The sequence below is a fragment of the Juglans microcarpa x Juglans regia genome, chromosome 8D, assembly GCF_004785595.1.
Source record: "Juglans microcarpa x Juglans regia isolate MS1-56 chromosome 8D, Jm3101_v1.0, whole genome shotgun sequence".
In the NCBI taxonomy this organism is placed as follows: domain Eukaryota; kingdom Viridiplantae; phylum Streptophyta; class Magnoliopsida; order Fagales; family Juglandaceae; genus Juglans; species Juglans microcarpa x Juglans regia.
The window spans coordinates 4,420,556-4,433,878 of record NC_054608.1 but is presented as its reverse complement, the minus strand read 5'-3'; the positions used below and the strand labels follow the sequence as shown (position 1 = coordinate 4,433,878).

The 13,323-nt window shown below is 34.5% G+C and overlaps 1 protein-coding gene across 1 annotated transcript; it reads right to left on the bottom strand.

Annotated features, from left to right (window-relative positions):
• Positions 1–10,708: 10,708 nt before the first annotated feature.
• On the bottom strand, positions 10,709–12,832 carry LOC121243346 (putative GATA transcription factor 22). The gene is made up of 3 exons (XM_041141458.1): positions 12,457–12,832; positions 11,519–11,944; positions 10,709–11,351 (listed from the first exon to the last, which is right to left on the bottom strand). The coding sequence occupies exons 1-3, from the start codon at positions 12,658–12,660 to the stop codon at positions 10,917–10,919; spliced, it is 1,065 nt and encodes a 354-aa protein (XP_040997392.1). The 5' UTR covers positions 12,661–12,832; the 3' UTR covers positions 10,709–10,916.
• Positions 12,833–13,323: the final 491 nt, after the last annotated feature.

The window sequence follows — 13,323 nt, the reverse complement described above, 5'->3', positions numbered from 1 at the left end:
TAAAAGACCCTTAATAGCCCCATAGTTAGATACAATGCTGAAGTTTAGATTTTTTTTTTTTTAATCTTAATTTTTTGTCTTTATTTAACCTTATATTTTATTTTCCCAAACAAATAAGCTAATGACTTTTTCATTTTTTTTTTATTGAAATCTTTGTGTCAAGCTCACCCGAGACTAACGCACCCACAGCCGTTCTCATGTGTGTGTCGTCTATATATATATATATGGTAACCTTACTGTTTAAATATTTGTCGGTGGGACATGATGATAATGATCATCTGCATCGATCATGCTTCAACGTGATCCACTTGACAATATATATTGGTCTCAACATTGCATCTTATACCAACACAATGGTCAAGTACCACTCTTAATTGCTTATTATTTATATTTTATTATTATGTAACATGTTTTTCATTTTTCTAGCTAGTGAGTAATAGGAATTCATCCCCAATATTCAACATTAATATTCTAGCTAGCAAGGGAGATCAGGAGTTGGATCTAATTCCCACCTTCCATCTTGGATCCTTTCTTAATTTCTATTTTGTTCTTGATCTCCCATTTTTCTTTTTTCTCTCTTCATCTTCACATGCTGCATGGCTTTTATAGATGTAGAGCTTTTGGACCACCTCTAACCTCCATGTGCTCCTCCCTCTTCTCCAACCTTTGCCCGCTATCCTACAGCACTTAACATTCCCCGGCATGGCGTGTTAGACACATGCACCACAACATATAGAGCTCGAGTAACTCTCGCGTGTCTTGCCCTACACGGCAAACCTACCAACTACTTCTCATTTATCTTCTCTCATCTTCTCCATCCTATTTGCCATTAATTGATTATTCGTAACTTATACTTGAGATTAAAATCAATTAAATCTTCAAAACCAATTATTTTGTCTTGGTTGATACCATCCTATACATATATGGACCCTCTCCCCCCAACCTCTAGCATGGGGAATTATCACCTCTCCCTACCCAACAAGCAAATTACGTATAAGTCATGATTATAAGGGGATGGAAATACTTGAGAATAACCTATTTTTTGCTTATATTTCAATCCAATCAAATTCAAACCATGAAATCAAAAAATCAGAGTCCAAATCATTAAAACAAAACAAAAGAAAACAAACCAATAGAAGGCAAAGGTCAAAACCAACAACTAAATTGGAAAATAATAGACTAAAATCAGAAAAATCAAGCCGCCAGAATGACCAAATAAAAATATTGAATACCAAATTAAGAACAAAAACCAAAAGAAATGGAAGAAAATATTAAACAAAAGTAATTAATAATCTCACGAGTGAGCATATCTTTAACCAATTACGTACCAGACACTCCAAAGATCGATATATTCTCACAATATATATTCTTTTTGCATTTTGTGTCTCCAAAATTAAAGCCTCTTGAGAGTTGATGATTAATTTATATACAAAGACAAAGCACCCATAGTTTCCTAGGGTTTTAATTTAAACAGAGAAATAGTGCAGAAGTCGAAAACAGAGGATATTAATGAGCAACGTACAACATCATCAACAAGAGATAGGCAAAAGAAGATCACGAGGAAGATCAAGAAAAAGATCAAGATCAATAAGAACTAAGAAGAGATATTCATGAACATATATACACTACAACAAAAATTTGTTTTTGGAATTTTTGTTTGGGACGAAATGAAAATCGTCCAAAAAAATGAGAAGTAGGGACGTAATTCAAATTTTGTTCCTAAAAAATGATGGAAGATGTTTACCGTTCGAACGATATATGCAGGAATGAAAAATTTTGCCCCCAATAAAATAACCGTTCAAACATTGTCTAAAAACGTTCAAACAAAATAAAATAAACATTTGAATGGATATTATATATGGTCGAACTAGAATTTGACGCATTGGATTCACAACTCATCTCACTACTATTCATCAACTTTAACTCACAAATCTCACTACTATTCACAACTCATCTCAACTCATCTAAACTCATATTCGAATCCAAATGACTTCAATTACAAAATTTAGCGGGACATTGGCTTACCGTTCGAACAAAATATAACAACGTTCACGAACGTCAAAGTTAATCAACATTCGAACAAATATTATATATGATCGAACAGAGAATTGGCAGGTTTAGTCAATAAATTTAGACGGACATTGACTTACCGTTCAAACAGATTATGATACCATTCAAACGAATACTTTAATTAATGTTTGAATGTAAAATAAAGAGTTCGAACAGAGATTTATTGTAGAAATCTCTAAAGGAAATAGAGAAATGTTTGAACGTGATATATTCCGTTCGAATGGTTACAGAATTTCTACAATTATTGATGATAACAAAATATCTTAATTATTTTTTTGATACATTTGGGGGAAGGGGGTTTCGAACTCCAGACCTCCATTTTGGAAGCTGTGAATACTTTACTTAATTATAGATAAATATTTAATTTATATAAAAAATAGCAATTAAATAATTGGAATAATTTATTTCAATAACTGATTTAGAAAAGACAAAAATGATTTAAGTCAAAATTAAATTAAATTTACAAAACAGCAAATATTGTCCGTATATAAAAAAAAAATGTAAATAAAAGATACAAACTACTAAGATCCCAACTCTCTGCACACATTCTCAACTGTAGCTAGGTGTGTCTCTAGCTGTGTTAGTCGAGTACTGATCGAGAGTTGAGTCGCAGACATGGCATCAATCTTTGTACGTAAGTCAGAGATGCTAGCATTAATCTTTGTACGTAAGTCAGACATTACAGTACGAATCTCCGTACGCACTGCATCAATTACCACTTATGTCTGTTTGCTAATCTCTGCATGCGCTATATTTGCCATCTCCTCAAGAGTAGTTATGCGTGATGCCTCAACCTGCTTAGATGTCTCACCAACTAATACTCCACAATCTCCCGGGTGTGCATCTCTCTTAGTATCGACCGGGCCTAAAATAGGACCAGAAGATGAAGTCTTGAGTGTTTCGTGCTTCGTGCAAGGGTGAAGGAGTTGATCAATCTCATTGGCTCCCGAACAAGCTCATCAATATCTGGCAGGACCCCGGCATGTAGCAAAAATCGTGTGATAAGGATCCCGAGTGGCAATATATCTATTGTAATGTACTGGGTCTCTGATCGAATCCTATTGAATATATAACCTACTAGGTCGATAGGAACGTCACGAGTGACGTATATCATAAACTTCATCCGATCCATGCCAACCTCTGTCTCTTGCTGCTGAGAATCAATATTGTTGGCAATGATTAAGTTCATGATCTTGAAGAAACCAGATAGATCTGCTTGTTTGATGCTCTTCATCCCATCATAGGGAGAATCATCTGGACCAACAACCAACTGCCTCACCTCATGATCATAGAGGTCATCAAGTTCATTTGTATAAGGTCCATCATTCTCTGCCGTCTCCCTATCACCCAAAGCTGAAGACTCTCTGGACACCATGTTTGGATATGCAGTGCGCAATCGAGGAATACCAATAAAATTAGCAAGTATGTATGTTGAAAATATAACCGAAAATCCTCGGATAGAGATCGTGTATACCCCTCCATCATTTGGGTTGGCACCATCGAAATCTTAGAACTTAGAGACGATGTCAATATAAAAGACAAGGTCTCATGTTTCGTCCTTCTGGTTAAGGATTGGTGTCTAACTATGATCAATGAAAACTGATGTCAAGGAATGACTCTCCCAGATAAGAGTCAGAAATCTTCACCTGACGCTCTAATAAAATAGTCATCTCTCGAACTATTTCGATAGAAGGTTGTCTTGATCTGCCATGCTTACGTCTCCTATAAGACATTATCAACCTGAAATTTAAAAAATAAAATATATATGCAACATTAGTTATAAAATATAATACATGAATATTCACAAAATCATATAATAATTAAAACAATGAGAAACTATTTTCTGTTATACCGTTTGATTGAATCCCTAACTGTTCGAATGTGAAACATATATGTTCGAACGCTAAAATTAAGTTTAGTTCGAACGTATAGTGAGTCGATCATTCATTCCGGGACCACTCCTTTATGCTCAAGTGACACTGCTCAAGCGAGGTGATCTTTCGGCTCGGAGACTGGGTTGGAAACTTACGATGCTTCCCGGTCGATACGTAAGGCGATATACGTACAAGAACTCCCTAGCCGTCATATATGAGTATTCTTCAAAAGTCTTGCTGAGTATCATCCGGAAGATGATGCAATTGGATATTAAGAGCTGCCATGCATTAGGGTGGAGTTGCAATGGGGCCAGTCCAAGGTAATTTAGAACCTCGCAAACCGGACGACAGAATGGGAGGCGGAAACCATTGGCGAACATTAGCTAGTAAAGAGCAACACTTGTCGCCGTGCCATCAGGATAGGAAATCTCCAAAACCACAATAGGAGGAATCCTATACTTGGAGCAGAATGCCCTGAGGTCATTGCCGGAGACGGAGGACATCCAGCGTTTTCCCCCGAAATAAGGAGGAACAAAATCAACTTTGGGAGCCATCACATCGGTGGGAAGCAACAAGAAAACGGTGACTAAGAAAAAAGAAGGGAGGACAACACAACGGCTGGAGAGACAAAGAGTGAGAAACGGTAGAAACACGAGGGGCGAAGGTAGGAGGAAATAGTGAAGAAGAAGGGGAGTGGGCTTTATATAGTGAAGACAGGATGGAAAGTACACGGGAAATAAAGCGACTCTGATGGCAGCAACAACAGAAATGGAAGGCCTCGTTTTAAGAGAGTGAAGGGCCGGACCAATGAGGTCCTAGGATATGAAGGGAAGGGCGGCCAGCACATCCAATCGATCGTCGGGAAACGGGACAGCCTCAGGAGAAGGGGAGAGGCGCTCCTTCAATAGTAGTTGGCCTTGAGAACTTGAAGAGACTGGAGTCGAACGAGCAGCAACATAATTAGAAGTATTATGAATTCCCACCACGCGCCCGTGATACAAATTCAAGCGGTACTGTGAGGGAAGGGCTATCCCAGAAGGGCCCAGGCCAGAAGAGGTCAAGTCACGGAACTCCAGGCCCAAAGATGAAACCTTCCCATGGGCTAAGTGTCCGAGCCAGAGGACCATGTGCCAAGCCCGTGACTGCAAACTTACCCGGGAAGGCCTTTTAGTACCGAGCTCGGATATACCAATGAGATCATCTCAGGACTCAACAGCCTACCGAGGCTTACCATAGAGCGCCAGATAGGATGCCCAACTACATGCGGACGGCTAAACGTGCCCGGACATGGACTCACCATACTCAAGGCAAGCTGCATTCAATACATGTGTCAGGAGACCTGGCATGCAACAGTGCAACCAAAGTACGAAGGATGGCTCGCCCACAACCTGACACCCAACCCTGGTAGAAAGGTGGCAGCAAGACTGACCTAGCACGGTTGACATGTCACAATCTCCCTCAGTCGCCTAAGTCGCGGACTGACACATTGTGATAGCAAAAAATGAGTGGTCGTAGGTCTGATACCAGCAGGACACACCATGATCTCTCTCGACAGCGGAACCTGGATCAGGTATAAATAACGGTAATCCCTTCTACGGGAGCTCTCTCTTAATTTTGATTGTTTTTACTACTCTTTTGAGTTATTTTTATTATTAGAGCATTGTTCATTGACTTTGGCATCGGCGTGACCCCGGACGTCACCAGAACCCTTTCTTCTTCTTAGTTGCAGGTGACGTGAGCTTGGTTATCATGAAAGTGTTCGGGCTGCGAAACACGACATCAACATTATACCTTAATTAATATACTATATTATATTATACTATACTAAACTATATTATACTATATTACATAATACTATCATATAATAATATACTAAACTTTACAACTATGACTTTTTAATGCTATATTATATTATACTAAACTATATAATACTATTATATAATAATATACTAAACTATAATATACTATACTAAACTAATATTTTTTTTATGACAAATAAACTATACTATACTACACTATACTATACTATACTAATACTAATACTATACACTATAATACTATATATAAATAAGTTAATAACTATAATACTATATACTATGATAGTATAATTGTGCTTATATATATATTAATAATATAATATATGATAGTATATATATTATAGTATTATACTATACTACTATTAATATAGTATTTATAATATATACTTATCAAATATATTATGAGTATATAATATATATATTATGATGTACTACCATCCGAACGGTAGTACCTTACGTTCGAACAGAATAGAAACATTTAAATGTTTTTTTCTAGTGGTGAGTCACGTTCGAACTGTAGCTAGGGTTTTTGGCGGCTGCTAAAATGGTTGCGGGAAATTCTCCCGCCAATCCTTGAGCATCGGATTAACGTTTGAACGATTATTTGCTACTGTTTGAACAGTGTCATGAAAATTTTTTCAGTGAGAAAAATTACACGCTGAAACAATTTTCACGTTCAAACATAAATGTGAAGTGTTGAACAGTATTGATTTTAAAAGGTTGCTTTGATGACGTCTTCTTTCGCCATAATAAGCATTGTTTAAATTAGAATGGATGCGTTTCAATTCAAGAAACTTGTTACAACGACATTTTATTGTCGTAATAAGTTCAAAAATACTAGGTCTAGGTTAAATACCGCAAATCACTCCTAGCACTGCACACTCTTCATTTCGGTTTTCTTCTTTGAATTCATGAGAGTACTGAGGTATTGGAGTGGTTTGTTCCTTCAAAAACTCAGAGAGAGAGGTACTTACACTTGGGTTTAAAGAGAGATAAAGAATGAGAGAGATAGAGTGAGTAAGATTGAGGGAGAGTTTTGAGAAATGGTTGCACACGATTTTTTTCAAGAGTCTAGTTTTGGTAAATATCTATGCACATTAACTCCTGTTTTTCATTGTAAATTTGAGATATTTACTAATTTTATTGTATCTCCCAAATGTGGTGCAGGTCTTTTGTGTTTATTGGATTGTTTGGAATTGTTTTGAAGGTAAAATCTCTGATTTCTAGTCATTATAATTTATATTTATGTTTGTCCATAATACATGATTTGTGTTTGTGAATAATCACTGGGTTGTTTGCGTTTGTTCATCTATGTGCTATTTGTCGATGTTGTTTTGCGTGCGAATTTGGAAACTGGGTTGAAACCGTTCGAATAGTATCTGTTATCATTTGAACAATATATGTTACATTCAAACGGTATATATATTACATTCGAATGGTCATTATGTGTTCGAACATACACTATATACATTCGAATGTGAATTTTCATTATAGATTGTACAGAACTCTAATAAAATTACTAATTAAATTCTAAAAATATATTTTAAAGTATCACACAACAGAACATCATAATAATAAACATAATGAGAGTATAATTAATACTTAAAAACATGCACCCAAGTGAATAAATAGTACAATTAATAATATATCACAATTAATTAGATTTAAAAAAATCATATAGCACAATTGATTAGATTTATAAAAATCATATAGGACAATTAAATCATATAGCAAAAAAACAATAGCTTAATTATATAATTATCTGTTTGATATATTCTTGTATCCTGAATTGTTGTGTATTACATGAGAGTAATTGCATGTTGCATCAAAATAAACCTTAGATCTGTTCAAAAGTTATCAATCCCATTGAATAGTTGATTGATAACTCTTGAATTGTCTAGAGTGGACAGTTTGAAATTGTAAAATCATTCTCGCAAACTATCAAACTGTATTGGTTCGCGTCCAACATTATGATTTTGGTAGAGCCATTCATTATTGTTCTCTGGAGAGTAGACTCATCCTGATGCCCATGAAAATTATGTAAATATTATAATCTGTTTTAATTAAACATATTTGAATATTTGTGATGATATTAATTCTTTCTTTTGTGTGTAAGATAAAATGGTTGGCCTACGTGCTGAATTTGCGTCGGATCAAAATTTCTCAACAAGTAATGTTGAAAATTTTAAACAAGTTTTCGGTCAATGATCAGGATATTTGAGAGGTTTGGGTCATTGTGTAAAGCCTTCTAGCTCTTCCTCATTGTCCGGATTTGCCTCTAACACCTCTATAGTGTTAGAGAAAGCAAATTACAGGATCGAAAAATTAACTACAAGACAGCATGAGTTACATGCTCAATTGGCGAAATAAGCAAACATGGAGATGTACATGAAACAACAAGAACAACAACAAGAGTTCAGGAGAGAGGTACAACTCCAAATGTAGATGCTTATGCAATAGGTCAGGCCTCTAAGCTGCAACTAATTTACATTATACGTAAAGATTTTGGGATCTATTTTTGTATGAAGAACACTAATACTACTGTTTTATTTATTTAGTTCATACTTATCAGACTACTTTTATGGGTATTGAACAAATTGTAATATATTTTTTTAAAATATTATGTATATCTATTTGGTTTTTCATTATTAGATAAAATAAAATAGTTACCGTTTGAACGACCAAAAACCGTTCGAACAAAATAAGTAAAACTATGTCTTACTCAATACGTTCAAACATATTTTACCGTTCGACCTTCAAATCGTTTATTCGAACGTTTTTTCATGCTTATTTGGTCGAATAGATGGTATCAATCAACCACTCACGAATGACACATTCGAACATATTTGGAGTTCGAACATCAAGTTTGTACTGTTCGAACGTGATTCTGGGACGAAAATCAATCGTCCCAAAAAAGATATTCCATTGGAACGTGATCGAACAGTTTTGCTCAAGTTCGTCTTAAAAGATATTTTTTAAGACGGAATTAATATTTTAGTCTTAAAATAATTTTCGGGACACTGTGACTAGAATGACCTTGAAATGATTTTTTTTCATTCAAAGAAATGTTTTAGGACGAAATCACAATTTTTTGGTACCATCGTGATTACGTGAAGGACTTGCATTCAATTTTTCCACATTCGAAGTTCTTGAGAAGTGAAAAAAATAAAATAAAATAAATAGATAACGTGGTTGTGGTCAATCTCTAATATATATATATATATATATATATATATATATATATATATGTAGATTCATGTATCGAACTCATGTATTTAATTATTAATTGCAATGTCTCCGTATTGGCAACATATAACTGGTTAACGTCAATGCTTAGAAAAAAAATAAAGGTGGTTAACGTCATGATGTTTATGTTCTTTTATATAATATAGTACTACGTACGCGCGCATTATGGTCGTTTTGGTACTAGTAATCTTACATGCTATTTCTCTTAATTTTTTAAAACTTTTTAGTAAGTGACGTGTCACCATATTATAATGCCACGTAAAGAATAAATTGAGTGGTATAAATTAAGAATATATAATTAGCATTACTTTTTTGGTATTGATTTGTAATTGCAACTCTCATATATATATATATATATATATATATATATACACACACATATACACACACAATATGGGTCATGACCACCTAGCTATTGCAAATTTTATTTATTTATTTATTTATTTTTACTATCTATCTAGTTGACATTAATATTACATGAGCTAATATCTACGTACGGCTTGACATTAACAAAATATCTTATTTAATCCCACTATTAATCCTGCCTTCACGAAGATCAATTAGCTATAAATATATATATATATATATATATATATATATATATATATAGCTGGCGACTAAGCTATTGATCATCAAGCTCTAATTTTCTAATATGGCTGACTAAATTAAGGAACTTTGTTTTTCAAAAAGAAAGAAAATTGGCTGAAAAATACACAATATATCAGCTACGGTATCAGAAAGAAGAGGTTTCATGTGTTTGTTCTTGTTATTAATTAATTCATGCTTTTCTTCTTTATTGGCCGCGCGCGGCCGTGCATATATATATATATATATATATATATATGTATATATATATATATATATATATATATATATATATATATATATATATATACATATATATGCATGCATATATGATCACTCGAACTTTGAATAATATGAAGGGTACTCATGTGGTTTTTTCCATGGGTTGATCGAGCTGCATGGGAGATTTACTTAATATCTCTAGTTCGGCCTCATGATCATGATTATAATCTGATCACATGGATTGCGCATGCTAGCTAGCACTTGAATCCAGTATTTTCCAAGACCCCAAACACACCCAACCAAAAAAAAAAAAAAAATACTCAATATTGATCTACAATATCGTTTAAGACTGTACGTACACCAGTCGATCCAATCAGAATTGGCCCTCAACTTCACATGGACCACTCGTACAGATCGATTTCTACTCTCTTCACGTGAATATATATATATATATATATATAGCTAGAATTAGCATAATTAATAATGGGCATTGGAGTGAAGAAATTCCAAGTATATATACATGAACCTTACACATAAAAATCTAATAAATTTATAATGTTCGATCTCAATCCATGAGGCCATATATATATAATTAATATTAATATGCATGGAATTTAAAGTAATTAATTATTATGAAACTGGATCTTTTAGATGTAATAAGTGAATCATGCATGATGGGGCTGAAAAACTTTAAAAATATATATAAGTTGATCTCCTTATTAGGTCTCCTTTGGATACAGAAACACTCTCAACTTATCTCATCTCATCATTACAGCTTTTCCAAATTCTCATACAAAATATAATAAAAAATTCGACATTTTCAAATCTCAAAATAATAATAATATTTTAATAATATTTTATTTAACTCACATAAAATCAACTCATCTCACTATCTAAACAAGCCCAATTTAACTATTATATATTGATACTAAGATAAGTGGTACTTATGCATGCAGCAAACCCACATGATTTATGGTACGTAATTAATTAACAGCATACTCAAATTAAAGATATTATAATCTCTATGATCTCACATAATGACAGAAACTAAACTAATTAATTAATTCCTAAAAGATGAAGAATAAATTATTAAGTAATTAAATTAGCTGTGAACAAGGCCACAAGATAATTCCATTAGCAAGATTGCTGCTTCTGTCTCGTCCTTTGGGAACACTCGTTCAAAAGCTGGATTGTTTCTCAAACTCAGAGCGAAATCCTTGAAAGAAAGCTGCTTCGACGTCGGCCTCTCGATGATGATATTGTGATCATCATGATCATGAAAAATATTAGAGTCGTCGGTAGTCCTGAGTTTGCAGTACTTATTCTTGTATTGTGCAAAATGGCAGCTTGTACGCAATTTCTTTTCCTTGTTTTGCACCTTTGTAGTACTGTTTGTACTACTACTACTACTCTTCACTGAAGATGAGATATTATTGTCGGTGGCAACTACTAAGCCATGATTTGCAGCAGCCGCTGAAGCTTCTGCAATGGCTCTTCTTGCCTTCCTCTGCCGAATTCCACATGCATTGCAAAGTGACTGCACCAACAGCAGTTTGGATTTTAAGAAACTTCCAAGAGTACTAATGCTAAGATATATCCATTTCTGTACTTACTTTTGCAATGAATTATACATACATGATCACAAGAGCTGAGACAGTTCATTTGTGGGAAGATTAATAGATTTATGGGAATTAGGAAAATAACCTTAGGACCTCGAGGGCCACTCCTCCAAAGAGGGGTGGTGGTCGTGCTGCAGTCGGCGCAAACCCTAGCAGCAGCGTTGACGTTGTTGCTGTTGTGAAGTACTGATGAACTCATTTCGAAAATGCCATGCTGCTGCTGCTGATTATTTTGCAACTTCTTCGTGCTTCTCACAGGCCTATTTGTAGCTGGAAAATTTGGGTCCACCATTTTTTGCATAAACCTCATCTTTGAGGACATCCACTGTACAGGTCCATTAATGACGGCATTTTTACTTCCATGATCTCGGCCAGCTTCCTGATCTCTTTGACATGATAAGGATAATTTATCTGGATTTTTACTATCTTCTTGATCCACAGTCGACTGAAAGGAAGGAAACGGAAATGCCTGAGGATGATCACGTGATGATGAGCCTATGAACTGATGAGCCTGTGATCGAGAAATTATTAAGAGATCAAAGAATTAGATCAAGAGAGAATGCAAGAAAACAAGTACCGGATCATCAACAAAAACGTAATCACCAAGTACTTAATTATTATCTAGAAATATTAACAAGAAATCAAGTCAGAGAGTACTAAACTAGCTAATTCATCTGCTGTACTAAGATTAAGGGTATAGTGATTAGAGATCCAAGAAAACTATGAAAAACATATCCATGGAAGCCACTATTATCTTCTTCCTTTCCATCAGTAGGTACTAGTTCTACACGAATAATTAATGTTCGGAGCCCTAGAAATATACATATGTGTATATATAAACGTAGATATATATTCCTTTTCCGTTTGTATTTGAGAAGAAGTACTAGGATATTCTCTTGACTTCTTAATAAAATATGAGCAAATAAATGATGATCAAGGAATAAGATCGAAAGAAAATAGCTAGTGACTAAATTCAAATTAAAGTGGTGAAATTTTATAATCAAACGAAGCTAACACGCTTGCCTTTTCATGATGATCATGTTGTTGTGACCCTTCAAATACACTGATCCCCCTTTCATCTCTGTTCCCGTCAAAAAAGGTATGACATGAAAGAGAAGATGAAGCTTGATAATTAGAAGGTATAAAGAGTTTCAGGTGTTGATCCTCTTCTCTTTGCTCTGCAAGAGGGCAAAGAGAGGATGGTAGGTTCAGATAGGCTGGAGTCATGGAGACCGAGATCGAGATCAGAGAGAGAGAGAGAGAGAGAGATTTATTATGGCCGCTGTTGTTGTTGTCCAGTAAAGATGGACAACATAGGATAGGCTAAAGAATAACAGAACTAAAAGGGACGGATCAAATGGCATATATGGTGACGATCGATCTTATAACTTGATAATATTTAAGGAGAAAAAGATCAGGAAGAAGAGATCATCAGAGGTCTGAAAGTTATTCACGTGATAACTTCATGTCACCCAAACAAAACAATTTTCCAGAAAAGACAACAAAAGGAGGTGTAGAATGCTACAACTCATAATTAATACTTACGACAATACCACCTTATATCTGCAGTACCATTGCAGTAATATTATTTCACTGGCCTCTCAAAACAGTTTCAATACATATCATATATAAGCAGCGATAATTAAATTCAAAATTAATATAGAGACGTGTTATACAGAAATTCTATATTCTACACGCTACTTAAAAATATATGAAATATGAAATATAAGGGTAAAAAATTAAAATCACATATTTTTAAGTGATCGTGTGTATGGTTGTGGAGCTTATCATGTCTAGAATTTTTCATTAATATATATTTTCTTGGAGATCGATGATCAAATGCATAGCTTGATGCCCTATAACATATATATGCCTTTATAATCTCCTCAC